General features: G+C 42.7%; 2 protein-coding genes across 5 annotated transcripts in view; one reads left to right on the forward strand and one right to left on the reverse strand.

Annotated features, from left to right (window-relative positions):
* Positions 1-12588, forward strand: part of PWWP2A (PWWP domain containing 2A) — a 42143-nt gene extending 29555 nt beyond the window's left edge. For 2 of the 4 annotated variants that reach the window (XM_063348962.1, XM_063348966.1), the window contains exon 3: positions 241-3010. Coding sequence is in view for 2 of the 4 variants with exons in the window: in XM_063348966.1 (XP_063205036.1) it covers positions 241-254 (14 nt within the window). In the remaining 2 variants the exon portion in view is untranslated. Of the gene's footprint in view, positions 1-240; positions 3011-9518; positions 9620-12463 lie in introns of those variants that run through there. The other 2 variants (XM_063348964.1, XM_063348963.1) reach the window with 2 other exon arrangements.
* A 1983-nt stretch (positions 12589-14571) lies between these two features.
* TTC1 (tetratricopeptide repeat domain 1) overlaps positions 14572-27749 on the reverse strand; it is a 30248-nt gene continuing 17070 nt past the window's right edge. The window contains exons 6-8 of the mRNA XM_063348975.1: positions 27035-27183; positions 21004-21058; positions 14572-15217 (exon numbers count right to left, since the gene is read on the reverse strand). Coding sequence (XP_063205045.1) covers positions 15084-15217; positions 21004-21058; positions 27035-27183 — 338 coding nt within the window. The 3' untranslated portion in view covers positions 14572-15083. The remainder of the gene's footprint in view (positions 15218-21003; positions 21059-27034; positions 27184-27749) is intronic.

Here is a 27749-nt window from a genome sequence, read left to right on the forward strand (position 1 = left end):
GATATAACATGGATTGGTACGGTACCTTCTCTTAAAACTCCAGTCTCAACTGAGGAGTTTGTTCACTTGTGTATGTCTTGCAATAATGTAAATATATTTTTTTTTTTTTTGGTCTTCTCCACACAATGCACAAAGCAGGTGAACTGGTAACTTTTCTGGCCACCTCAGATTTTGTTTACCTACTTTTGCAATATATACTGGAAGGCATTTAACCATTTTCCCTTTCTCTCCCCTTTTCAGCTCAGAGACACTAGTCAACTGCTGTTTTTATGGAACCTCACTACACTGCCACGAAGAGCACCAGCTCATCAGGACTGAAAGAAATCTGAGACTGAATTGTCCTATTTTTCCTCTGAAATCTTCACCAAGTAGTAAACATTTTTTGAAGGGGAAAGGGGGTAAATATGTTAAAGCTCCCCCTCGCACCCTGTTAGGACACCTGTACCTATTGTACATTTTCTTTAAAATTTAAAAAGATGTTAGGAAATATTTTATAAAACTTTTTTGCAATAAATGACGCATGAAATTATTAAAGACTATATGACACTTACATGCAAGGAACCACTTGAATTATTAGTATGAAGAATCACTGCAAATAACTGGGTTTTTTTGTAATGTGACAGTCACGTTTGTATGTTTTGATAGGTGCCAGTGACGGAGCCAATTGCCTGGGAAGCTGACTGTAACTTTTGAACTTTTATTTTAATTCTTAACTTTAGCATTGCAATTTTCCATTCTATGAGGCTTAGTTAGTATTTAGTGCAGGTGTTAGCAGAGCTGTGATCTGTGATCAAAAGCATGTCCAAAACCAATTGTATTGTAACATATGAACAGTCCTGCTATATGAGACCAATGTTTCCCATAGAGGTGATGGAAAGGACAGTGACCACAAACTCCGTGTATCTCCGTATTATGGGAAAGCTCCTTCTGTGTGAATATGGTTGCATTTTACTTATGCTATTGTAACACTTAGGGAATCGAGGATTGTGGAATAACGTTAAGAAGGGCTACAACGCAGAGAGCAGCATTTTGCTTATAATACTATAAAAAGATGGGAATCATGAATGGAGAGTGATTAAATGGAATGGCATTTCTATTTCAAATCATGGGTTAATTTTTCCTTTTGACATAAATATTTTTCAGATAGGTAACTAGTAGAGCAAAGGTTTTCTTAGTGTTTCTGATGGTTGTTGATCTGAGTTGCATTGACTTCTTTGAATAGCTGTGAATCAAAAAAAGAAACCCAGTGGGTTTTATCCATTTTATTCCCCTCCCTCAAAGGTGTTCGGTAAGACTTACTTCAGTGGAGCTTGTGAAGGCTGGACGCGCTGCTGAAATCTGAGTTATTAAATATTAATTTATGTGTCACTGATTATTGACATTGTGTGCACACTTTCTCAGCAGTATCATTTCTTACAAAGTTCTTAGCAGGGGATTTATTATATAACCTGGGAAAAGAAATACTTGTTTTGAAGAAATGAAAAGGTGCACATATTCTACTAAAAGTCAAATTTTTGTTTCTTATAGAAGTGAAAAGACTTGTGGTAAACTCTTTTCCTCCTTCCTAATATCCTGTTTCGATTGGAGAAACTAGAGTGTCTTTTGTCTGGATCATTTGAAAACAGAGACGCCTTTCTGAGAGGCGTCTGTACCAGCACAAGGCAGTTTCACAGCCTTCGTGTATGGAGCCTGAATTAATCACGTAGAATTTGAGGTTAGGACAACTCTATTGTTTGGCTTTGATATTGGCAACAGGTGAAACAAAACTTGTGAAACAATCGGAGAGGGGGGAAGTGAGAGGCTGGGACGGGCATCCGCATCCAGGATAGGCACATCAGCAGTACACACATACGGAGGCCGTTCGTGCTTCGTGTTAGCTCAGTTTCTATTTTTCAGAGATAAATTCTTTATTTACAAAGCCAGAAATTGAATATTTACTGCCTACTTATTAAAAAACAGCTGTATAATGTGCTATACAGTAAATTCAAATTGTACCATTTCTGAGAATAAACTACGTTATTTTTTTTTTTAATTTGAAATTAATATTTCTTCTACAGTGCTTTTCTTTTTCGCCAGTTGAAGAGGATTGGCAGTTTGGTCCTGTTTGTGGCCTGAGATTTGACTACAAATTAGAAGAATTAAGACATCCGATTTGAGGATAGGGGAAGCGATTTGATGTGGTGTCTGTGCTAGCCTTTCACCTCCAGAGACCAAACCCCGATTGTATTGACAAAGAATGAAGGTCTTGGCCTAGTAAATTACATTTTTAACACACCCCCACTCCACCCCCCCAAAAAAAAAAAACCCAAACAGAAAATAACCACCAAACAACATGGCACAAAACAGTTTCTGCTCAGGAAAAAGGCCCGGGACTGTAATAGCAGGGTTATTGCACATGGGATTGAAAACTGATTGATGTTGTAAGTAGAAGCCAGTAGTGCCTGCCTGTGTGACATCCGACTCTCAGCCAGTGCTCTTATTTCCTCACCTTCCCGAGCACGTCTGCACAGCAGCTGAAATATAAAAAAATACGCTTAAGAGAGATGCAGGTCTCTGCATTGGAGAATATGGGTATATAAGCAAATAGCATAAAAATAGACAAGGTAGCTAACTGTATTTGTGTTTGTTTTCACAGAAAGTATTGCAGCCATTTTGTTGGAAACCAGATTTTCATTTTGAAATGAAATTGTCAGGGATATTCTAATGATAGAGAATTACAGTAATGTATTGCTTTTCACTTTTTTGCTTTAGTTGCTTAATATTTAAGCTTTGCTCCGTGCTACCTTCTTGTCTGTATATTGAATGGTCACTATGCCTCTTTCATTTTGTAGACTTGAATGAGGAAAATATGATTCACCCTTTAAGGTTTGCTGGGAAGTAAATGATAAAGAATGTTGTGTAACATTTATTCAAATAAAGCCTTGATTTTTTTCAGTGCTCTTTTAAAGGGAAATAATGTTGAATAATGTTTTGATGTCATAACTTCCTTGTTTTATCAGTCCTTGACCCAAAAGCCTTTGATTTATGTTAAGTTTTTTTTTTTTCTGAATTAAACAAAAGATTAAACTGAGGTTATTAGTCCACTGCTGTAATTCTATCACCTGGACAAGTCTGTATCTAACCTTACCTTTTACCACAGTGGCTAAAAGATACCAAGTCATGCTCAACCAGCCGGATGCTTCCCACAAGCAATAAGAAAAAGCTTTTCTTTTTCTTGTGTAATTAACAAGAAAAGATTTACGTGTATGTTATAGAGACAGGTACAAAGATGCCCTGATGGCTCTGTTCCATGGCTGCAACTGAGGCACTAAGTCCTGGTGAAAAGAGGCAGGTGGATGTGATGGGAGGCGGTTGCTGCCCCTTGCAGCCGCGATCCCAGCGTGGTGGGTGATACCGAGCGAGGGGCAAGGTTGGGGCGAGCTCAGGGCCCCCCCAGCCCTGTGGGGCAGAGCCGGTCTCCCGGCCAGCAGACCAGGGCTGTGCAGCGAGGCACAAAGCAGCTGAAACACAGAAAAAGTGCTGGGCCTTTGAATACCTGCGCGCTGCCTGCCCATCTTTTCTCTGGCTGGTTTTTACTTGCAATGCTAACCGTTTCAGACAAGTCTGTCCATTGCAGGTAAGTGTAATGGGGAATTTCTCCAGTTGGAGAAGAAATGCCTCGCACTCAGCTGCGTTATCTTGCCATGGTGCCCTGTAGGAGGGGGAGCAAGTTGTGCTGTAACAGCTAACTCCTGTACCGGAGCTCGCCGTCTCCTGCACTGCCCTCAGAGGACGGCCACGATGGCAAAGATTTCTTCAAATGGCAGAATCTGTAGAGTTGCATTCTCCCGTTAAACAGAAGGTAGCATTTATATATTTTTTTTCCACTCGCGTTTTTATTACTGTAAAGAAAAGATATCCTAATTTTAGTTGAGCTCCTAGGTTAAACAAAAAATAAGCTGCTCAGGTAAACTTGACTTCTAGGATGTTCTTATTTCAAGGAAACATTAATTTTTTTATGGTGCGCGCCATTACGTCAGGAAGTAGTGGGTGATACAGAGGTACTAACCCTTTTGTAAGAATGGTGTTTTGTTGCAGTGACCTGTTGTCGATAGTCAGAAGTATTTCCCAAAAATTGAATTAGCATCTGGAGCGATGGTGCGCATGTCCTCTGGCTGCAGCGACTGTTGTCTTGGCCCTGGGCCTCTGTGATGCTTTTGAAACCAGTTGGTGCCTCCTGTAACTGTGAGCGAGCATCCACATCTGTCTGTTGCTTGGAGCAGAGCTCCAGCATATGTGATTTTCTCTTCCTTCACGGGCTTGTTTCTTATTCTGCCCAGATTGCAGGAACTCCCATCCTCTTTCTCTCATTATTCATTCATCCTTGCAGCGGTTCCTCTTGAATTGGTTATCCTCATTAGGCTGCGGTGGAGAGGGGAAATCCTGCTGAAATGTAATTGCTCACTAATGGCTTTTCCTTTGTGACATTGTGTTGGTAGCGTCTCGCTGTGGGAGTCTGCTGGATTTGCTGCGTGACTGTGAAGCCCACAAGAGAGGTTAGCCAGACAGATTTCAGAGTTCTGCAATTACTCCATTGATTAATCTTCACTCCAGTAGTTCGGTGACGAAAGTATAAAAGTAACCCAACCTTCAGCGATGAAGCCAGCGCTACACAATGCCGCTCAGTAATAGTGTTTACTGCTGCCCTGGAGCATCAAAAGGGTGATACTTAATGAGGGCAAAAGTGCAGGGAGCAGCTGCTCCTGGCGCAGACGGGTTTTGTGCGGTAGCTTGCCAGCTAAAATCTGAGGCAGCAGTACAGAGGAATCGGCTCGCTTTTAGGGTGACACCAATGGGCAGATTTCTTAAGGAAATCGGGTAGATCAGTAACAGAGAGATGATGTGGTAAATTCAGACACTGTCACATGCTCATTCTGTGTGAGCACTCTCTGGTGCCGAGGCAGGCGAAGCCTTGTCTGCGGCTGAGCAAGTCACGGGAGGGACACGCTCGCGTTGCCTTCCTGCTCCCCGGGCCGATCTCCCCGACTGGCAGCGTCCTCCACGGCTGCACAGAGTGTGAGGGGCTGCTGCGATTTTGCACAGTGAGGTCCCTCTCAGGCTTTTGCACTTTCTGGGAAGCTGGGAATGCCACCGGGCTGGAACCGTTCTCTGATGGGTGAGGTATGGCTGTGACTTGCGAGGAGGTCCCAGCAGAGAACCTGAGCCGGCTTGAAAAGCAGCTCATCCTTCTGCTCAATCACAGGCAAAGCAATGCTCAGGCTGCCAAATGCTAAGGAGCGCGCCGAGAGTGTCAGCAGCGCGACGCAGCAGCACCAGCAGGGCTCTAAGCAACTGCTGGGGCGGAAACAAGGCCATGTACGTGCGTATGGCCTTGGTGGTATCAGCTGCCACTCGCTGTCGCCTTTTTTTTTTCTCTTGCTCACTTGTCCTTGCTGTAGTCATCATCGGCAGATTTGTCATTCTCCCTCTTTGTGCAGGGAGGCGAGTGGAGTCATGGCTCTCCGAAGGCAGCGCGGGGTGAGCTTCAGCATGTGCTGGGTGGCAGAAGGAAAAGGATCACGTTGTGCGCTGGTACACACGGTGCTGGCGCCTGGTTCTTATTCACGTTCTGTAGCCTGTTTGTGGTTCTGCTCCTGCTTTTCCCTTGAGTGTTTCTGTGGTCTTTGTTTTTACTCCCTTGCTGGGTTTGGAGCACAAGCCGTGGGCGCTCTGCGCTGGACAGGTTGGACACCCTTGCGGAAGATTTTGGGGTGTTCTGAATTTGGGGTGAATATTCAAAGCCCAGGAGGGGTAGTTCTAATTTTGAAATCCGGATTTGCAGGGAAAAGCTCCTCATGTTAAGAGCTTAGAGACTGGAATTTCCAAATGTGGTTGTCTTGGTCATTAAATATTAAAGGAAGGCTGTGCCTGCTGGAGGGCGCACTCAAACGTGGCAGCATCTGAGCCGTCAGAGAAGGGGCTGGGGCCTCCAGAGTGTAAAAGGGTGGATATCGGACTATGCTACATAGCAGGTCCCAGAAATACTAATATCGTGCAGATAGATATGCGTAATCCTCTCATGATTTGCTCAGTTTGCTCTGTTTGCCTTTAGAAAGCCAGCATCGCGAATAAGCCGTGAGAGCAGGGGCCAGGGTAGCCGTACATCATACACCTTTTCTTTAATACTGCAAAATCATATCAGAAGCCATTGGTCGCATCTAGGCTTAGTAAACTTGCCGCTGGCTGCAAGTGGCACGGCCTCAGCTGTGTTTGAGCTTGGAGCAGGGACACACAAGTACATTGGGGCACAGAGAGAACTGTCGCTTCAAGGGCAGGTCAGGGGCTGTAGCCGTAGGCAGTAAATCCACCAGCTTCCAGCCTTCTCCCTCCCCAAAGTTTCCAAATGCTGCGATTCTTCCTTCCTCAGGTAGAGAAGTGCCCCACGATGGAGGCCAGAGCCAAACGAGCGAAGGGAAATGTGTCAGCCTTCCCTGGGATACAGAGAGATGCGCTTCTCAGAAGCTGTGCTCAAATGCAATTAGGCAAGCAGAGCCCGCAGTCCCGCTGCCTCTCCAGGGACCTGTTTTATTGCTTGGCACTCGCCAGCACCGCTCCAGGAATACATTTAGGAAGCTGTTCCAGCAGACAGGCACAAAGCTACCTCCTCGACTAGATAACACCATTTCCCCCCCTCTTCCCGACGTCCCGCTTCACCCATGCGTCTGTCTGCAGGAGGGTGTTGCTCAGGAGCATCTCCCGCACTGCCAGCACCAGGGCTGGGCTGCATGTCGCATGCCAGAGTTAGAAACGGAACAGAAATAACCTGCCTGACAATGTGTTTATCCCAGATGAACGGGCATGACTAAAGCCTGAGCGGTTGAAGTCTCATTTTCTGCGGCTGCTGGAGGGTCATGTTGCTGGTTGGCAGCTGCGGGGTCCCACACTTGTGCCCCCAGATGTGGCGCAGGCAGCACCGGGAGCCAGGACCAGAGTCCCGGTCTCGGTGGGGCTGGGAAAGGCAAACCCGTTCCTGTTGCGTCTGCTTAAGGAATACCGGCTTTGTCAATAATCTTCTCAGGAACTGGCGGATGAGAAATGGGCAGGTCCGGGGACTCCAGGCTGGAGTCGTAGCTGCAGATGGTGAGGTTGCCAACTGGGGAGACTACCACAGAACACGCAGAATCACAAAAATGTGGTTTAGTTTAGTTTTCAGTTGTTTTAGGACCTTTAATCTATTAAGGACTTTGCTTTGTCAGGGAAGGCTGTAACGGCTCTGGCTTAATGCCACAGCAGCCGTGAGCCCGACAATTTACTGTGCCTCAGCAGAAAACGGGCTGACCAGAGCCTCGGCCGATAAAAGATACTCCCTGGCAATTACAGCCTTGTGAGCGGGAGGCTGCACAGGTTTAAAAAAAAAAAGTAAGCTGCTGAACAAGAAAATGCTGGGATTCTTCCAAAGAGGGAAAGCTTGTGAATGAGCAACATATTAATGCTGCACATCAAGTGTGCCCCTACGCATCTTTACCTACTGTTAGAGAGAGGTGGCACTTTGATATAATTGGCTCTTGGCTGCAGCAGCCAGCAACAGAGCTTGGCTGTTGCAGTGATCCCTTGGGAATAACACAGCTAATTAAAGCCTAGGAACTGGTGACCAGCAGCTTCTCCTTTCTCGCCGGCTGTCTGTGCTAATCAGAGGTAGGTGGATCTCATGGAAGACTTGTGCTGAAACGTGCTAATCGGGGAAGGAAGGATTCGGCTTTAAAACTTGGTGCTTTATCAAATCCTAAATATTCCAACACGATGAGCTGGGAGAGATTTCAGATCCCTGCTTAATAGCCGGGTGGGAGGGGATCGGCAGCACAGTGCTACGGTAAGTCACGGCGTGTGTCAGTCCCACAGCCGCTTTTCCGAGTATTACCTCCTGCTGCCTCACTTAGTGCTGCTGGTTTGGCAGCCGGATCTTATGATGTGAACGGAGAGCTGCTTTTTTTTGCTTTTAAGAGATGCTAAATGCCCCAAATCTTTGGTGAGGTTGAAGGAACTACAGGTATTCAGCTCCTCTGAGGGCCAGGTCTTGAGACTCACGGTCAGAATCCAGAATTAGCTGGAAAAACCTACTTTTTGCCCAAGTGGCTTTTCCCAGAAGCACCACATTCCTGGGGGCTTGGCAGAGCCCGGGTGGGTTTTATGCCCCCAGAGGGTGCCCTGCAAGCTCAGCTCATCTTCTGCACCTGGTTTTATTCCTTTCCTAAGGAAAATTGTTGGACTTTGCTTTGTTGGTTACTCTTGATTTGCAATGGGATGGGATGTCCTGCATTTTATAGCACCTGCCGCAGCGCCGGGCACTCCAGTAACCCCAGTTACGGGCAGGCAGCCGTGCTGGAGGCCGTGCAGCCGAGCTGCCTGGTGCAGAGGGCCCACGGTCACGAGTGGGCTGAAGTGGTGGTTCGTTGCTCCAGGGGGACAGGTTAATGTGCTGGTGGAGGCACTGGTCCCAGAGGAGACCTGGGAGAAGGGGAGGAGAAGTGAGAGGTGAGCCAGGACCTGATGCTGGCAGGGGAGCGGCAGGGTGCGCAGCCAGCATGGCCCCCGCGGGCTGGCAGCCATGGCTGAGGGAGCCCACCCGGGTTTGTGGTTCACACTGGGGGTGGAGGGGAGGTGAGAGCCCACAGAGGTGGGCAGCAGCACGGCTGTGCCATGTACGTGGGGGAAAGGGACAGATCCGGCACGTCTCGTCATCGAGGTGCCAAAGGGCGGGAGGAGCGAGGTGGGGCTGGAAGGAGGGGACAGGGCCTCGCGCGCTGCCGAGGGCAGAAAGAGCGAAAACGAAAAGGGCATCCACTGCACGGTAACAGAAACAGCCCTGGGTTCGTTCCTCTGCCCACTTGGTCGCGATGCTCTGTCGGGTTTGCTCGCCAGGTATGTGGCAGGATGAGTGTTTGGGGGACAGACCTTCTCAGGGCATCCCGCCTCGTGCTGAAGCAAAGCGATGTCAAATAAAACAAGATTTTGAGGTTCGTGGAGCCTTTCTCTGTAGCTGGGTGGAGAGCTGTGCTTTGCTACGGTGAGAGGAGGCTTTTTCAGGGGCTGAGTGTTTGCTTTCTCAGGTACCCGTTGTATACACCTTAGAGCTTTGTGAGACATCCATTTCGGAAGCCCCACGGGTCGGCCACCACCGAGCGCCGTGCTGCAAGGGCAGAAATGCAAGCTGCAGCTACACGGCTGGGTGGGTTACAGAGACCCAGCAGGGGAGAACAGATTGAATTACTGAGTATGGGACGCTACAGGCACCCTGGCAAGTTATTTATAAAACCTCAGCAATTGTTCCAATCTGTTGAATAAATGAAGACCGACGTGGCTGTACTTCACTGCACGTCTTGGGTTTATGGCACGGGGAGCCCATCGTGGGGGAGGGAGGTCATCCTGAGTGGGCCGAGCCCTGTCTGCAAGCCCTGCTGGGGCAGCTCATCTGATGGATTTTTAGTAATTGAGGTTTTGTGCTAACCCAGGCACCCACTCGGAACTTTCTCTGTGTCCAGGTTTGATTCAGGAGGTGGGGCTGGCTTCAGTGGTGGCACAGAAGTGGAGGGTGAAGATGGCGCTTGGGTATCCTGCTCCCATCACGCGTGAAGAGGAAAAGGTAACAAAAGCGATATAATCTGAAATTTAGTGTTGTAAGTAACCCACACGGAATTATCAGAGAGCACAGAGAGGTTTCTAGTTCCTCGTTCTTTCTCCTAATATTCCTGTACAGTAAGAAGGTTTGCACAGTCTCACAACTGAGAAACAGTAATGATAGAAGCTTTAGCGTACGGTAATGCAGTAGAATGACTTGAATGACTGGACTGGCAATTAGTGGGTGTTACCTATTCGGGGAGGGCAGAGTAAGTAGAGGAAGAAGCAGCAGCAATTTTAAGTGCTGTAGACTAAAATGGCTACCGGGGACGTGTCAGTGAGCGTGATGATGAAGCTCAGCAACAGGACGCACGGGCCCACCAGAAAACAGACGAGCTGCTTTTCAAGCTCCCTTGTAATGAAAAGATAAACTGCTGGAGCCACACTGCGCCCTCTGCGCTTCCTAAAATTATTTCCAGAAGGGCTTTCTAATATGAGATCCTGAGTATGTGACTTTGAGCCCTGTTATAACGTCTAGAAAAAAAAATCAGTGTCCTGGAAGTTGGTGGTTACAGACAGAGTCCTGAGTTACCCACGGATCTGGCCACATCTACCCACACGTAAATGTAGATTTTTTCCATTTCTACCTCGGCTTTAAAAAAACTAAAACTAGAAGGAAAAATTGGGTAAACTTGACTAGAAATAAGAAGATGAAAACCAAAATGTAGATTTCTAAGATGCTGGACAAAAGGAATATAATTTTTTTGTTAAAAACTGCAAAAGGAGGTAATCTTTGGCTATACGGCCAGGAGGCTCAACAGTGAATATAAAGGCAGCAATTAAAAAGCAATAACATTGCACATGGGAAGACAAAATAGGTAGCTGCCATAAAGTTGATGTAAGAGAATACAGTCTTGATAAGGAAAGCTTAAAAAAGGCATGACTAACAAAGATAAGGATGATACAAGAGAAACTTTATTCTATTGGGAACAAAAGCAGGGCCCAAAATGTGGCAGCGGCCTGTTGCCGACCATAAAAGCACCGGTGTTGGGTATTTCTCAATTTAAAGCCAGTGGGATGCTGTATTTGCCATTCCATTAGCACCCAGGCGGAACAGTAACGGGACTGAAAAAAAGCCCGGCTGTTTCCCCTAAAGCAGCCACCTGGCTCAGCCCCTGCGCCTGGAACGTGTGCTGGGCACGCAGACAGGGCCGGGGGGCAACGGAGGGCAAAGATGAAGACCCAGGTTAATATAGGCTGGTTAATCTGACATCAGGGATAGGGATCTGGAAACAGGATCAGAAATCCAGAATTAAAGGCAAACATGCAATTAAAATCCATCAAAAATAGACCTTGTCATTCAACCAGGCTTAGTGAGTCTAATTACAAAGACACAGCGCCTGGCATGGCACTCTACAGGATACGCAATATTTACAGATAACTATCTACAATATAAAATAAATGATGCACACGTGGAGTAGGATTGTCTCCCTGACGGCTCTCAAACAGTTTGCCACTGTCCTTCAAACAGGGATGTTTCCTGTGAGTGATTTCTGCTGAAACCACTGCTAGACCTTGTCATACGTGACACTTTCATCAGTGGCTGAGAAAGCTGACGTCTAGCAAGTAACCCAAACGCTAGGAAGCAGCAGCCTGGTGGGAAGACACACAGAAGAACATACATTGCTCAGGAAGCCGGGCCTGCCAAACAAAGCGTGACTTAATTTAGCATTTAGCTGCATTAACACAAGGAAGAAAATGTCCACAGCTGCAGGAAAGGGGGGGTCTGTATCTCTGCTATCCCAGAAAAGGCCGAGGGGAGGTCTGGAACTTCGCTCATCTGTTGCCAGAAGGGTTAAGACAGTCTCTGAGGGTGTAAACAAGGAAGAACAAGGAAGAATGTCGGGCCTGCCTTATAGATTAGAAGGGAGAGAAACCTCAGTGTCAGTTCTGATGTCAAAAAAAGGAAGGTTTGAGACAAAACATTATGGAAATCCTGGAAAAAGTTCTTTGTAGGGAGAGCCGGAAAGCAGCCCTGTCTCTTCAGCTGATGGAGAAGAGCAACAGGCCCCTTCGTTGCTGTGCAAACACGTTCGGGGAGGGAAGGCCGGGTACTGAACAGGCAGAGTAAGAGGGAACAAAGGCTGGGGCTGAGGACAGACAAGTGGAAGTGGAAGAAAGGCACATGCTTGTCACAGTAAGGGTGAGCAACTATTGGAACAAATTAGCAAGGAACTTGTTGGTTTAAGTGCACTTATATTTAAAAGATTATGTTTCATAAAACATTTTTTTCCTATTAGAGGTTGTAAGCCCAAGATGTGTGACTCAAAACAGCCTGGCATTGCGGTGGAATTGTGGCCAGTTACACCAGGAGGAAGTACCAATTACCTTTCTGGTGACAGCTGTGATGACTAGTTTAGACACACACAAAAAAAATCCCTTAAAAATAAAAAGCAAAATAAATGCATTTGTTTAGGATTTGGACAATGCAAAAGGAACTTTCTGGCAATTAATTGGAATTTTACCTAGAGGAGAGCGTGCTGCGATGGCAGACCACACGTTTCAGAGGTTTCTGGTTCAGCTGGAGGGTGGCACTCTGAGTGGGTATGACCCATACAGTCCTCGGTATTGCTGTGCCCAACTTCCAGTGACACTAACCCGCCTCTTTCACACAATGCAATTAAATTACAAACAAACACAAGCGTGGAAAGCAAATCATCTCCAGTCCTTCAGCTTCATTTGTTCTTCCCTTCATTTTAAAACTGTAGATACACATCAGGCATCCAGCAGGGACGTTGCACACTTACTTGATGTTGTGTTTGCACAGGGGTAGTAATATTAAAAGTTTTGTTGTGCTTTTATTTTCCAGAATAAGTTAACCCGTGTCCACCCCAAGAAGGCACATTTGCAGCCCTCCAGCCCTTTAAAGATGTGAAGCAGCAACAGAATGGAAGGAAGAAGGGACTCATTTGTAAGGCAAGTAGCAGGTTGCTAAAAGCTACTGCTTGCAACTTTGCACAACAGCCACACGCTGCTAAATAATATATAGACACACACAGTGCATGTAAAGATAGCAATTAATTGCTAATAACAAAGATATATATAAAAATTTAAAGTACAGTAGCTCTAAAGTGGTTCCATTTATGTATGTTCTATGGGTGTACGCATGGGGCAGTGGAGTGACACCCAGGGCACAGACCCAACCTGCCTCACATTCAGTGACGTGGGACTAGTGCTAAGGTTGGCAAATGAGACGAAGCGTAGCTGAGCTCCTTTCCGCACCCTCATTCCCTGTGCAAAGTTAGTTACTGGAGCTCAGGAGCCAGTGCACCGCCTGGCTCCAGGTGCAGACACCTCGTGCTGCCTCCAGAGCCTGCCACCTTTTCTGCTTTGAGGCAGCGTGGAGCCTGCAGCAGCAGGAACTGCCAGCTCCACCCGCCCGGCGCGGTCCCAGGAGCTGTAGGGAAGCAGGATTCACACATACCCCCGTGGGCACAAGCCAAGCTCATGAGCTCCAGCCCAGCACTGCCCCTGCCCAGCACCCCTTGGAAGCTTGGACACCTTTGCTCTGTAGTGTTCCAGCTTTCAGGAAAGACTATTAACATTTATACTAATCTCAGCACTGCCCAACCCAATGAGCCTTCTCTGATTCTGAAGAGCTCAGCTGAGAAGGCAGAGCGGTTTTAGAGCTAATTAGCCATCTGGACCTGCAGAGCCTCTGGGGTGTGAGCACACTTCTCTCCCAGCACAGCGCCCAGGTAGGCTCAGGCCTCTGCCTGGGTACTGGAGCCTGGCACACCTGGCCTCCGGCTGGCAAACCCCTCTCCAGCAGCACCGGGGAGCAAAATCTGTCTTTAAAACCTCCCATCCACACACCTACCCCTTTGCCCAAACTGTACCAGTAAAGGAAATTCAGCCTTGCGCGTTAGAAAGTTTACTCCAGTAAAGCACGGCACAGTTACAGTTTCAGCACGTGGAAATCCTAGAGGCTGTTTGCTGTTATTTACTTAAGTGACATTTTAATTATGCAGAAGATGTTAAAGGCTGCATAGGCATCTCTTCTCTCTTCTTTTGACAATGACATTTCAATTCCCATAGACTTAATACACACTCACTGCAGACTTGAGATAGTTTACAAACAGGTGACGACAAAGTCAAAACCAAAAATGCAGCAAGACAGACAGAGTTAAACAAGAATCCAAAAACCCCTGCACAGCTGCAGAGACAAAAATGAAAATAAAGCACCGAGAATGCCTTAGCTTGAGAGACTGTTCCTTTCAGGCATACCGGTGTAGACTGGAGCTCTGTAATTTCAGTCCGTAAAGTACACATGGAGAGACTTCCTGAAATAAATCTGACAACCCATAGCCAACAGACAGCCACCACTGATTACCTAATTCAATCATGTACTGAAATCTCCATGGAGACAACTGAAGAATCTGCCTCCAATGTAAACATCCGCATCAATATAAAAAGTAGTAAGTAGTAATTACAAAAGACACCCCTTCTCCAAAATCTGAATGAACTCCTTCAACAGCATATATAAATATATATATATATACACACAGACACACACTTCAAAGTCTTCAAGGCCTAGTATACTATGAAAATCTTTTGCAATCATATTTAACATCACTTATTTGTTTGCCATTACAGATATCTGTAACATGAATGAATCTTAGACAAGCAAATTTAACTAATTTTATGGTACCATTACAAAGAGTGTGTGTGTGTGTATATATAGGGGCACAAAATTTCCTTTTTGCCTTCAGAAAAATTAATAAAAAGTAAACTGTCTTGTAAGGGTGGCCTGAGCTTAATTTACTGGCATTGCTATAAGCAAGATGAAAAAAATCAAATGCTTCAAATTAATGTCTTGCAAGTATGTGATTTGTGGGTGACTATAAGCACTTTTAACAATAATACCACCATGTGAAGGACTCAAATAAGGAAAGAACTTCACAAACCAAACCAACAGAAATGCCAAGCCTTTATTACAAAGAAAAATTACTCCACAGAAGAGGCTGGCTTGCTTCCATGCATGCTGTCAGTCCTATCCACCTGCTGAGTGTGGAGAAGTGCTTCTGCTCGATTCGTTAATTCCCCAAGACACCATTAGGCTTTGTTCTTGGCTACAGGTGCATGGGCATTTTGATTCAACAGAATTGCTTGCTAGAATTTTGTTGCCAGCATTGAATGGGCCAAAATAATGAACCTGCCTGTTGGATAAGCCAAACACCACAAGGGAAGGAAAAAAAATATTGAAAAAAAAAAAAAAATCATCACACGTTGGACACAGTTATCACTAAGAGAAGTCAAATGACTTGCTTTACATCCACATTGTAAATAATTTCACAAGCAGGGACATGAGTATGCTTGAGTCATCTTCACTTGGGGAGCGTGAAGAATGTTTGCTGAATCCTTTTATTGGTACGTGCAAGCACACGGTCACGAAGCCTGAAAGCCAGCAGAACTAGACTGAATTCATGTTATCTATTGTTGTTGGGATTTTGAACAAAATTGATGGAGTATGAACCAGTTGATGAATCCTGCTTTATCTGAAAATTTTCTGTTGACAGGCCAAAGGGGCGGAGAACCAAATTCCCAAGATCCTTCAGTTTGCCTACAATGAAAGGAGAGAGAACACATTAAGGAGAAGGAAAACTCCCATTGAATTATGCCCAACTACACAGTGCAGCTCTACAAATTTATCTACTAATTTAAGGTAAATGCTGTGGAAATCTCTGCAGTTTGCTGAATATTTAGGCTGTTACACGAATTAAAAAAAATCCCTCCCAATTGTGATGTAGTTACTGTCAGCTCTGAAATCAGACCACCATGCTGGTTCTGAGCGGTTTGTCGGGCAGCCCTGATGGAGGGCCAGTGGCTGCCGACAGTCATGGCCGTGTGGCTACAGCCACCCAGAAGCACCTGATTTCCTCCGTTATAAGCTCCTGAGGCACGAGAGTTTAACAGCTCACAACAAAGCACTGGTCTCCCCTATACTTATGCTTGGATATAACTCTGATAGTTGCCAACATTCAATTTTCTAACAAAGTTTTCAGTTCTGGTCATTTTAGGTGCAGCTACAGCTCTATAAACAATCAAGAATATTTTAACTGCCAGTTTCCTAGACTACCGAAAGACACAATGAAAGCGCAAGTTCAAACCCCTCATTTGTAACTATTAAAAATCCCTTTTTAAACATGTATATTGATATGAAGAAAAATAAAAAAAATAATTCATCTTTGCAACTGTGTTTGCACCTGCAAACTCAGCAGTTCCACCTGAAGCATACAACTTTACAGCCGTTTTGCCTGCAGAAAAACTCAGCGTGATGAGACTCAACATCATTAACTCACTTTCGAAACTACAGTTCTCCAGGGCTAACTCACCACTGCTAGGAGCTCTAAGCAGCTATTATTTAACAAACTTTGTCAAACATACATCGGGTATGACAGTTAACAGAATCTAAAGGCTTCTAGCAATAGATGTATGATACGTGTTTTTGGACTCTAGAAAACGAATGTTGCTACCACCTATAAAAGGGGATGGGCAACAAAAGTACATCCTTTTTAAAAAGTCATATCTATACAGAGAAGATAGAATAGATAAAATACATTAAATTAACAAAGAAGCAGAGGTAACAACTTGCATGTTGGCTAAACACAAGCTGAGCCGCTGGCATGACAAGCCAAAGGAGGAAGATGGTCAGTTTTCCAAGGAAAACATTATTTTCCTCCTGGCTTCAGTGCAGAATCGTAGACTAATTTCCCAAAGAATAAACAGGAGAAGTCCGGACAAGTTGAAGCCTACCCTAGGTTTGCATCCACAGGCTACACACCAGCTTTCACAAAGCCTTCTACCTCTACTAGATCTTCAAGGTAATGGATTTTATTTTGCTGGGAGTTTTGTGCATGCACACAGCGGAGATACACTGACAATAGCTGGCACCAGGAAATCCAGTTGCGCAAGCGAAGTAGTCACAATCATGTAACTAAAACGTGCAAATGCCACACCTATTCCTGCTCACACGTGCATGTTTTCTGCAAGCCATCGTGAGAAACATCTGTTATTCTAGTCATCTTCACCTTTATTTCTATTTCTAAGCTAACATATTAGAATCTAACTGCCAAGTCATATATACACTTATTTAGCTTCCTGCTTTTGTTTGTTTGAAAATGCTGTTCTCAAAACAGAAATTGTAGCTGAGCCTGAACTTATCGCATGGAAGTACGCCCCTTATCTCTTACAATCTGGCAACAGTTCAAGACAGGTTAAACATCATCAACATGAACTAAAATACACTATTTTTTCTATCACGCTTCCAAAATTGAATTGAGGGCAGGGGGGGCTGTTTTGAACACAGTCACAAAATATACAAAAAGTAACAATAGCAGGTGCAAAATGTGAACCTTTTAATCTAAGGAACAACTCAGTCCTGCATACAGAAACTAACAGCTAGCATTACTACGGCACACCTACATACACCAAAGTAATTAAGATCTTGCATCAAAGCGCTGGGTCACAACTGGGTATCTTTCAGAGATTTATGTAATTATGTTAAAGCAAGACTGGTCTTTGAGAGTGAACGTGGAACTTCCATGGCCTTACACAGGGAAAAAAAAAAGACAACCTTAGCCTAGAAAAGCAGCAAGTTGGTGAGACAGGATTTTTCTTTAATTTCTTTTTTTTTTTTTCTGTTTGGATTAACAGATGTGGTGGTTTAGTGATCTGGCCCAAGTCATTCCAGAGAATGGCTCAGCTAGGATTAGCTGCTTTGTACTGCTGGTGGGGTTTTATTTTAAGCTGTTTAAACTAAGTTACCTATTAAGTTCATAATTTTATACAGCATCCTAAAAGCATTTTGGTTATAAAACCATAAAGTTGCTCATAGCATCTCTATGACTGGGATGAATAGTTGCTATTGTACTTCTAGACAAACATTTGGTCATTGTTTAGCTTCAGGTTTGGGGTGAGAAGTGCCTTTGTCTACTGGTGGAAGAATCCTGGCATAGTCTGGCATCGCTGGAGTGGGCTGTACACAGTTCACAAGTTATCCAGGCACTGCAGCTGGCTCAGGAGCAGGCAGACAAGTTTGCCCATTTCAGGAAACTGTGAAAGGTCTTTTCTAATTGGAGTTAGTACGATGGCTCTTTTCCGGTCATACTGGAGCCAATAAACACAGAACAACTGCCTTGGTATTCTTGCTTGTAGCTAGGCCAGTTCTTTGGGAGAAGCTGAAGACTACATGACATATATAATACTTTATTCTTCATTTCACTGTGATTGAATATTTAAAACAATACAGTCATTGGTCACCTTCCTGTTCTATCACTTAAATTCCCATATAGCAATGCCTTCCGGTGCAGCCACATTTAATAAATCGTTAATGAAGCAGAAGAAAGCCTTGTCTTTTCCGGGAACTCGAGCCCAAAGCACTGCTCCTGCTGTCTTGGCGCACATAAACCCATCATTGTAGGAAAGCACTATTTCCTCCTCCCCCACTCTCCTTTCATCCCTAAATTAAGATCTGTAGTTAAGTCCAACCTCCTCCTCCCCCCAAAGAAAAGCTCTCTTAAAGCAGGGACTGTGCTTGAAGGAAGGAAAAAGGCATGTGGAGCTGTGACTCAGCTGCAGAGAGTTCTCAGCAGCCAGACACTCACTTGTCCCGGAGCACAGTCACGTTCTCCTCTCCGAGACCATATTTTCATTTTGTTCATCAGATTTTGTTCTTTATATTCTAGAACAGCCTATGTCTACTTTTCAGCTGGAACTCCAGCATGTTAAGTTTCTTCAGCAAAGCAATAGTCAGAGGTTAACACGAAAACTTAACCAGTAAAAATGAATTTAGGGCTCAAAAGTCTGTGATTCATTACTGACCTGAACTGCCACGTAACATCCTGTTGCAAAAGGCAGACACACAAAAAGATTTCTCACGATTTACATTAAGACGTAACAGCCAAAATTAATTGCTATTCAGTCTTTCTGGCAATTCTTCTAGTATAGTTGCTGCTGTTACTGCAGGGTTTGGAAGTTGAAAAGCTAGATATTGTTTATGTTAAGAATTTTTTTTGGATAAAAGACAAATTTCCTGATGAGGTCTCAACTTTGTATAACTTTCTGTATTACCAACGACATTTCTTAAGCAATTAAAAAAGAGAGGGCAAATCCTTTTCCCTTCCCTAAATAGTGAGAACTGAACTAAAAGGAACTGTGTATTTGCTCTGGTTTGAACTATTTAAAGTGACCTCCCTATATACAGTATTGGGGTTTAGCAGCTTAGCTGCAAATACATCATACCCTTCAATGTAAAGAAAAAAGAAACTAGCTCTTTAGGCACTAAACCTAACAAATACCTTTGCTGATCTCAAGTAGCTGGCCTGTTATTGGCAGAAAGGCCCAGGTGATACGCCCCGATAGGCCTTCCCATTAATCACCCTCATAATCAAGTACATCTCACTATTTTCTGGAATGCACTCATTTATAACTTAAGCTGAAAGTCCCAATAGTTTTTAATTAGATTTGATGAACTCTGTGTGTATAAGATGGATTACACAGATTGGCATATGTTCCATCCTTTTTTTTTTTTATATATATATCCAATATACTTGTCTCCTCTGCTGCCATGAAGAAAACTGTATTGTCACAGCCCCCAAGCTGCTAAACCTTACTAAAATTATTCCAAGCTTCCCCTCTTCTCACACCCTCTCCCCAAAGGAGCTAGTTAGCACAATAATTAGTTTCTCTTAACAAGACTAGTTTGTTACACGATAGCTGGAAATCTTCAGCTTTAAAGTCAGAAGAGAAATAAAAAAGAACACAGAAAATGGTCAGTGTATGTTCATGTCCTGGGCAATTCCTAAGGCAGAGGACGCTCAGGTTATGAAAGCATAAAGGCAAAGCCACATGGATTTAAAAGCTACTTTCAAAGCGTGCTCTAAGTTAAGCTTTCACTAATGTGAAACTTGGAGGTTAGTCCATACTGAGCGAAGTTCAGTGGCAAGTGGCAGCACTAACCTGCAAAGGCTGAACGGAAAATATGTAAATAATTTAAATACAAATGTCGGCTTTGGAAAAGTTAGACCCTTGAAGAACACATAGCAGAAATGGATTTGGTTTGGCAACAAAACATGCTTTTTCTAGTGACATCAACTTCATCAATCACATGCAACTACCACTTGCACACGAGAATTCACAGGGAGGTAGTCTGGCAGAAAAATCCAACCAAGAATGTGTGCTCTGATTTATTTACACACAATCACTAAAGAAGTGCTTCCGCTTCTGACAAACTACGTGGTAATGAGCTGTAGCACTGGAAAACAGGAAACACACTTGGGGAAGGAGGAAGATGCACTCCATTTATTTTGGTTTGTTTGTACACAGCTCCAGTTTTCATGGCAGTCTTAGTGGGGTACACCAGACTTAAGCTTTAGTTAAAAGAATAAAAGCCTAGAAAAAAACAACGTTACTGGCTGATTCACTGACTAAAATAAGAATTCAATTCAATATCCAAACTTCAACGGAGCCAAAAAATGAAGTGTGACGTTCTTTCTAAAGATTTTGCTAGTGATTAATTTAAGTTTAGTGTCAGTGCCTAGCCTGGAACTATTAGTGTGCATCTGACTTGCTCTCCTGGAATGAAAAAATCATACATCCCAAACACCTGAGCTGACTCCCCTGACATTCAAATGAGTTATATTAATTAAATTATCTTTTCTACAAGCAAGTAGAGTCAACACTATCCTTTGGTATCGAATTGTAAAAAGTCAAAAGACAATGAGCTACGCAGTTAGGAAATCTAATTCCACTTCCAGCAAGGCCAGATGCCTATTTGTAACACTGGGTAGGTCTAATTCAGCCTCCACGCAAACAGAAGTGAAATACTACATAAATCAAGGTAAACATGAAGCCTTGGAGGTCTATAGGTTGGAAGTGCTACAAAAAGAAACAAATTTATTTCTTCAGACACAAGATCAAACATGCTCAGCTATGACAGCTGGTTGACTTCTTTTACGTAAAGGTTTAGTGAAAACCCCATTTTATCCCTTTCATGGGAATGTTTCCTTTGAAGGTTTATTTGCAGAGAGAAAGGGCAGAGCAGTTGGTCTATTTCAAACCATTTTCCCCCTACTTTTACATGCATTAATATTACATTGTTTTCGGTCTTGAGTATTTCTTTCTTTAAATGTAACTAACAGCCTTTTCTGTAGGAGAGAATTATTTGGCTGGAACTTACTGTAGGCGAAACCAAGCAATAGAGAACTACGAAGAAATCAGGAATTTTGTTTAACACAGGACAAGTATTTCCTTTAAGATTTACCTTCTTTAAATTTTATACAAGAGATTCTACTCAAGTATTTTCATTTTTCTAGATTATTATGCAAGTTATATGTACACACTACTTACCTAACATTTCTTTCTTTAATTTTTCATTACGCTCTTCAATTTGTCTAGGTAATCGCTGTGGAGAGAGATAAAAATTGGTTATGCTTATGGAATTTTCATACACGTATCCAGGAACACTGTTTATGGCTTAGAAGGAGTCCTTATGTCAAACCACACTTTCATCTTATTTTGGAAACCTGTAATTCATCTGATGACATCAGTTCACATAAAGAGTAAGTCGTAACTTGTGACTGCAGGTTTCCTACAGACATACATTTTTACTGCTGAAAACCAGATCTGATCTATTTGCTTGGGATTTTAACTGAAAAGCTTATGGAATTTAAGAGACTTGCAAGTGAAGTGTGTTTCAGCCATACCTCCTCTGCTGCATGCGTTAAATTGGTAAGAGAGGCTCGAGGAACGAAGCAAGCACAGCACGTGAATTCTGAACATCAACACAGGTATAATGAGGAAAACATCCATAATGGCAGTTCTCAGTGGCATCATACTTATGGGAAATCCGCATGGTGAAAACACTGATGTCTTCCAAATACAAATATTTTATCAGAAGATCACTTAATTAACTGTCCGTGAACTTCAGGACATAGTTTAACGAGCAGCATCTTATTACGCAATATATGGCATGGTTCTGCAGAGGACACGATATTACAAATGAGGGCCTTGACTTGGCAATTGATCATGGGGAGGGAACTCCAACAGCTCACCCTGAGCAAGGTACTAGTCCAAGTAACAGTTCATTAACGGGCTTTTTCCCCGCCTCAGAACTGGCACCAGTGTTAAAATCTGTTGCACCATCACCAATAAACTTATCACACATTTCTAATGAGCATTATGTAACTGCATAGTCTATGCATTCCTAATGTTTTGCTATATGACTGCAATGATAATTTTTAATTAGAATTTTATATTCATTACATAGTTTTAGTTAATACAATTTACTATTGTATCATTTACATTTTGCATTTTCTATATATCTGTTAAATACAATATTAAACCACAATATATTATGAATGATAGTAACTTTTTATACATATTTTTCATATTTTTCAGCAGTACTATTTCAAGCTTTTATACTATGCTCGCCACTGTATGATTCTGGCAGTTCTGCATGCAATTATAACTAGGCTCTCTTCTTGTGGAGGCCACAGCAAGTAAGACAGCTCTATTGTAGTGGCGTTATCGGTAAATTGATTACAGTTGCAGACTATGGTAACAGGTATGGAATTCACTCCCGATTCGCTTCCCTTGTGGTAATTGGCTTCTCAACATAGTTAAAGAATTCATTGCCTAATCTTGTTCTGTCCTGTCATTTACAGCTCCAGTCATCATGGATAGGTTTGTCATCCTGATATCGTTGCTGCAGTGAAATAAGATGTTCATCTCAAGAAAAAGCCCACTGACAAGGCTGCCTGACTCCTCTTCAATGCAGGATACACTGGTGAACACAGGCAAATACAGTTCATTTTTCTATACCCAGAAAAAAACCCAAACAAACAAACAACAGAAAAATGAGTACTTAGGAATACAATGCAGATATGTTTCGATGGCTAAGCTTGAAAGCAGCCCAGGCCCAGCATCACCACCAGTGAGCCAGATCTAATGAGCCCAGTCAGACCTCATCTGACTCCTGCTGACCCAGAGGGACTTATTAAGTTGGGTGCAGATCTGGACCTAAGCTGCCTGCATGAAAACATGTGTGGATATCCCCAGGCTCTAAATTCAGTTTGCATTGTGGCTGTGAGATTTGCTGAATCTTGGACGAGTTTGGCATATGTAGTGTGTCTCTCTCACATTTGGACATTAGGCTTTAGCAGGAAATGAAGACACAAATCCTTCATCTAAAATACATACTCCATGTTTTGTCTGTCTGAATACTACTATTCCAGAGACTCAGCATTTCTCGCTCCAGAAATGTATTTGCAAGGTTAGTTATCTATAGAAAGCTGTCCGTTACCTGGTGTCTACGATACTCATCTCAAAGTACAGCTTCTTTTGGTAAACAAGTTTATCTGGCCTGCCTATCCCTCAAAAACTGTGTTGAAGCTAAAATTCACATAACACCATTATACACCTGCTAAAAACAAAAGCTAAAGATTGATACCATATAATTAAACACTTTCTGGGAAAGCATCAATAGGGATTATTTGACCACAAAGCACTATAATTTCAAACTGTTTCACTTGGCATTGATGATATCAAAAGTAACTAAAGTGTGCAACACTAGGATTTACATCAAAACACTATCACTGTACTCATGAAATATAAACAGTACTAAAATTTTAGAGCAGGTACCAAATCAGGAATCAAAGCAAAGAACTACTGTGTATTTCGTATTTTTAAACTGCCATTTAACAAGATCATGACATTCCCTAAAGCAGTATGTGAAATATTTTCTATGTACAGGAAGAAGAAAGATTTGCTCTAACAGTGAATGAAGTTAATTTGCAGATTCTCTTGATGCATCATTTGCATTACCAGTGAGGGGGGAAAAAATGCTGCCATATTTCTGCGAAGAGCAATGCACTTTACCTGACAATAAAGCAAAGCTCCTTAGTCTCCTACGTATTAGATATCTTAACCACATATCTGAAGTCAACATTACAGCTATAATGGGTTTTTTATTATGAACTTTAGAGATTTATTATGAATATTTTAAAAAGTGTAAAACCTGCCATCAGTATTTCCGTAACAATTTTTCAAGAGGGGAGTTTTAAGCTTCAGTCTAAAAAGATTGCTTCTACCCTGCAACTTGACAAACAACAGGACCAACTCAGGGCAGAATGTCCTAAATCCCACTGCAGTGTAAATTGAGGGCATTTTGTACAAAGTGTTCTGCACCACTGTGAGCCTAAAGCCTCTGCCACAGTAAAATGAGGTCAAGGAGCAGAAGGTATGTGAAACAGTCAACCTCTGTACTTCCCAGCTACAAAAATTAAGAATTACTGATCGTTCTAAAACATTCCTGGAAGATGGCCAGGAAGAACAGCAGCACTGTTCACGACTCTCTTCTAGCCCACATCTCCACTGGTTACTGAGCAAGAGCTCTTTTGCGAGACTATTAGAAGCATACTCACTGAAAGGAAATTGTGGTTTTGCGAGAGGTATAAAGGACAGTATCTATACTTTCAGGTAGGTTCCAATCAGCCAAAATATATGTGTTTTAAACTCCCTACATTTTGTACCAACTACTGACATCTCAATCTGTGGAGTCCTGACTGGTGGTTCGTAATCTGCCTGATCCTCACAGTTGTTCTTTGTATGATGAGCTGCTAAAATGCACTCCTTAAACACTAATACTATTTTACCAAGTAACTGGCTAGATTACAGTAGGCCTCACTCTGGAGCTAGTCTAATGCTAAAAGACTATGAACTACAGAAACTAAACCCCATCCTGGCTGAATTCCTGGATCAAATAAGCCATAGCCTCAACTAGGGGACTATAAACAAGGCCAACACAAATACTCTTCTCTAGACTGTGATGCACCCATCACATTCACTATGCGTGCAGTAATGATGTTTGACAAGCTTGTCATTTATTAAGCCATTGCCAAGAGCTAGGTGATAAAGTGCTCTCCTGCTCTCAACCAGATGCATGCAACAAGCATCAGGGGGTTGTTTCACAGTACAGTAAACTGACCTTCTCAGTGGGTGCTGCCAAAAGGGATGGCCCCAATTCCTGCACTGCCTTGACCACGTCTTCTTTCCTTCTCACTAGCATTTGCAGTAGGACTTGTCTGACTGCAAAAAGCCAAGGCAATATAAAAGTATTTACTTTGGGGCTTTTTGGTTGCTGGCTTTTTTTGTTCGCTTGTTGCTGTTTTTCCCTTTAGCAGAGTTAGTTGTCTGCCAGGCTCATGTATAGAACCAGCCATCCCCTAGGGTCGGACATGAGCTAGTACCAGCGCTAGCACAAGGAAAGCAACCGGACAGCTTTGTAAGCAGCAGGCAGTTAGTAGATCGGTTCAGCTGTTTTGTGAAACCATACCCTTACAGGAGTTAAGAGAGAGTATTTTTCTGCCACCAGTGCAACTGATCCAGTCCCAAAGGAAGTAATTTCAGGCAAGGCTCTTGTCTAATATGCTATAAAAGCAGTTTCTAATCTGTCACTTACAACCATAGTATGGGGAAAGGGGGATGGTGGGGAATCCCTACTAATGATTTATTTTCCCAAATGGAGAGTTAAAACAGTTAAACCTAAGCCTTTCAAAAATATTTGTGTATTGACATATTCAAAGTGGTTTTAGAGATCATTTGGTGGGTGAAGCAAATGACCTTTTTTCCTTTATGGGGCAGAATATGTTGCAGGTTCACTGATGTGGAGCTGAACTAAAATAATGATGCCCTTTGAAAATTTAACCAGATATAACTAAAGTCAAGTATTGGCATGTGGATTTGGGTGCCCAACTAAGAATTACATTTTAAAATTGCATCTATTTACCTTAAAATGGAAGTAAAAAATAGTTCGGCTGTTGTTTTCCCTGCAGAAGATGCTCAGCTCTTTCCAGGCTCTCTGGTGCTTGCAAGCCATTAGCTACCATGCCCTCAAGCTCCCGCTTTGATAAAAAAGTGACCACCATTGCACTTTTTATAATGGCTACATTTCACTAGCACATGTTCCTTCAAAACCATAGGCTTGTGATAGACACATCTCTACCACATTTGTCCTTTCAACACAGCCTTCAGAACCTCTTCTCAAAAATAAGAACAGCAAGCAGGCTGTAAGAAGAGCTTTCTGCACAAAATAGATTTCCCTTCTTGCTACCCTTGTGAAAAGACTCTCTGAACTTGTCAAATCCACAGCTATTTTCCACACTGAGCATTAACATACTAAATATCACTAGAAAAATCACCTCCTGCTGGTGTTTTACACAAAGAGTTACTTAAAACCTCAAATCAGCAGGCTGTGGCAGTGCCTTCAAATCCCCATTGAGCAGGGATTATTTACATGTTGGATTGGGGGTTCAGGAAGTGCTAGGGCTTTACTTTTTTCATCCAAGCTGACACATCCTAAAGGCCAAGGAAACTTTTCAAGCATTTCCTTACGCTTACAGAGACATGGTGAAGATTCTGCAAGAAATGTTTAATCCTGAAGTATTTGTAATTTGATTGAAAGTGGACATTGAAACACAGTACTAAGCTGATTTTTTTTTTTAAAACAAAGAAAGTAACTGAATGAGGAGAGAGATGTTTGCCACCATGAGGTGCCCCTTTCCTCAAGAAAGTCTAAGTTTTTGAAGATTAATAGCAGACTTCAGTCACTAGAAGTAAAATAACTCCAAGTGGCCAATACACACACGAAGCATAGCAATGAAAAAGAACAGAAAACAGCTAAATCAAGAAACAAAAATATCAATGTTTTAAAGTAGCTACAAATATAGATACAGACTGATACAGTCCTGTCTCTTTGCCATTCTCAAAGTTATATAATCAAGTCATCAAAAAAGTAATTATTTTATAATTACTCCATAAAGGCATTTGACTGCAAATTTGCCAATCAGAAAAATAATCCACTGAAAGAAAACCAGACTCCCACTAATTAAACAGCTAGCAAGAACTGTATTACAGGGTGCTTGTATTCTGATCTCCAAATTGCAGATCCTTATTAAAATGATAGCTACTAAATGCAGCAGTGGTTCAGGCAACCTTTTCTAGCACGTGCACAAATACAATTAACAGCCTTAATCAGAAAACTAGAAAGACGTGTGTGTCTGTGGGCACGTGCTATTCTACAGCTAAACATGTAATTACATGTTTACAGCTCAGAACACATGTTTGCTTTCACTCATTTTACAAAGGTAAAAAGAGGACTACGCTTTATGGACTCGAGACTTGTCATGGAAGTTGTGGCAGTTCATGTAATCTTCCTGACATAAAACCAGATGAGAAAACCACTACAATTTCAGACTCGGAAAAAAAAAAGAAGTTATAACCACTGCATAGAAGCTGCTTGCATAAACAGCACTGAGTATTTAGAATAGGAAAGAAAAGACCTTGGTTTAAAGTTAGACCAAAATATACTAAAAAGGCTTACCATGCAAGCTTCTCTGGCTTGATGAACTGATGGGTCTTTTTCTAGGACTGCCTTATAATCTTCCAGAGCTTCATCTAGTTTTTCAGTTTTTTCATATAGTTCTGCTCTCCTCAGCAAAGCTCTAATATAGTTAGGATCTAACTCCACCGCTAGAAAACAAAACCAAAGCACAGTATTTTACTTGAAACATTTCTACACCCCTCAAATGAATTCTTAAGTGTGTATAAATTCTTAACAGTTATCTTTATAACGTAGCTTAGAATCAAGCAGAGTCACAGTTTAAAAGCTAAGTCATAATTCAGAAAGGCCGACATCTGCTTGTGAAAGTCTAATGCAATGATCATATTTCATTTAATGTCTACAATCTGTCATGGATAGAAGTGATTTATAATGCACAAACATTTAATTTTGCAATACTATATATACAGAGGTTCTAAGTGACTCTTCAGAAATTTTAAGGACCTGTAAGATATTTTTCAGCTTTTGCATATTTAAAAGCGTAGATTATTAGATTACAGCTAAAGTTAAATATACCTAAAGATACACATAGCAGGGAAAATAAGTATTTCCCTGCTTACCTGAGTTCAAGTTGAAACAAACTCCAGGAGAACTACTAGTGTTCTTCTGACTTTAGTATCAAGTGGTCAAAATTGGGTTGGGAATCCACAAACAGTTGTATTAGCTGTACAAGTTAGCAGAGGGGCATACTGACTGA

Source organism: Chroicocephalus ridibundus, chromosome 11 (genome assembly GCF_963924245.1).
Source record: "Chroicocephalus ridibundus chromosome 11, bChrRid1.1, whole genome shotgun sequence".
Lineage (NCBI taxonomy): Eukaryota > Metazoa > Chordata > Aves > Charadriiformes > Laridae > Chroicocephalus > Chroicocephalus ridibundus.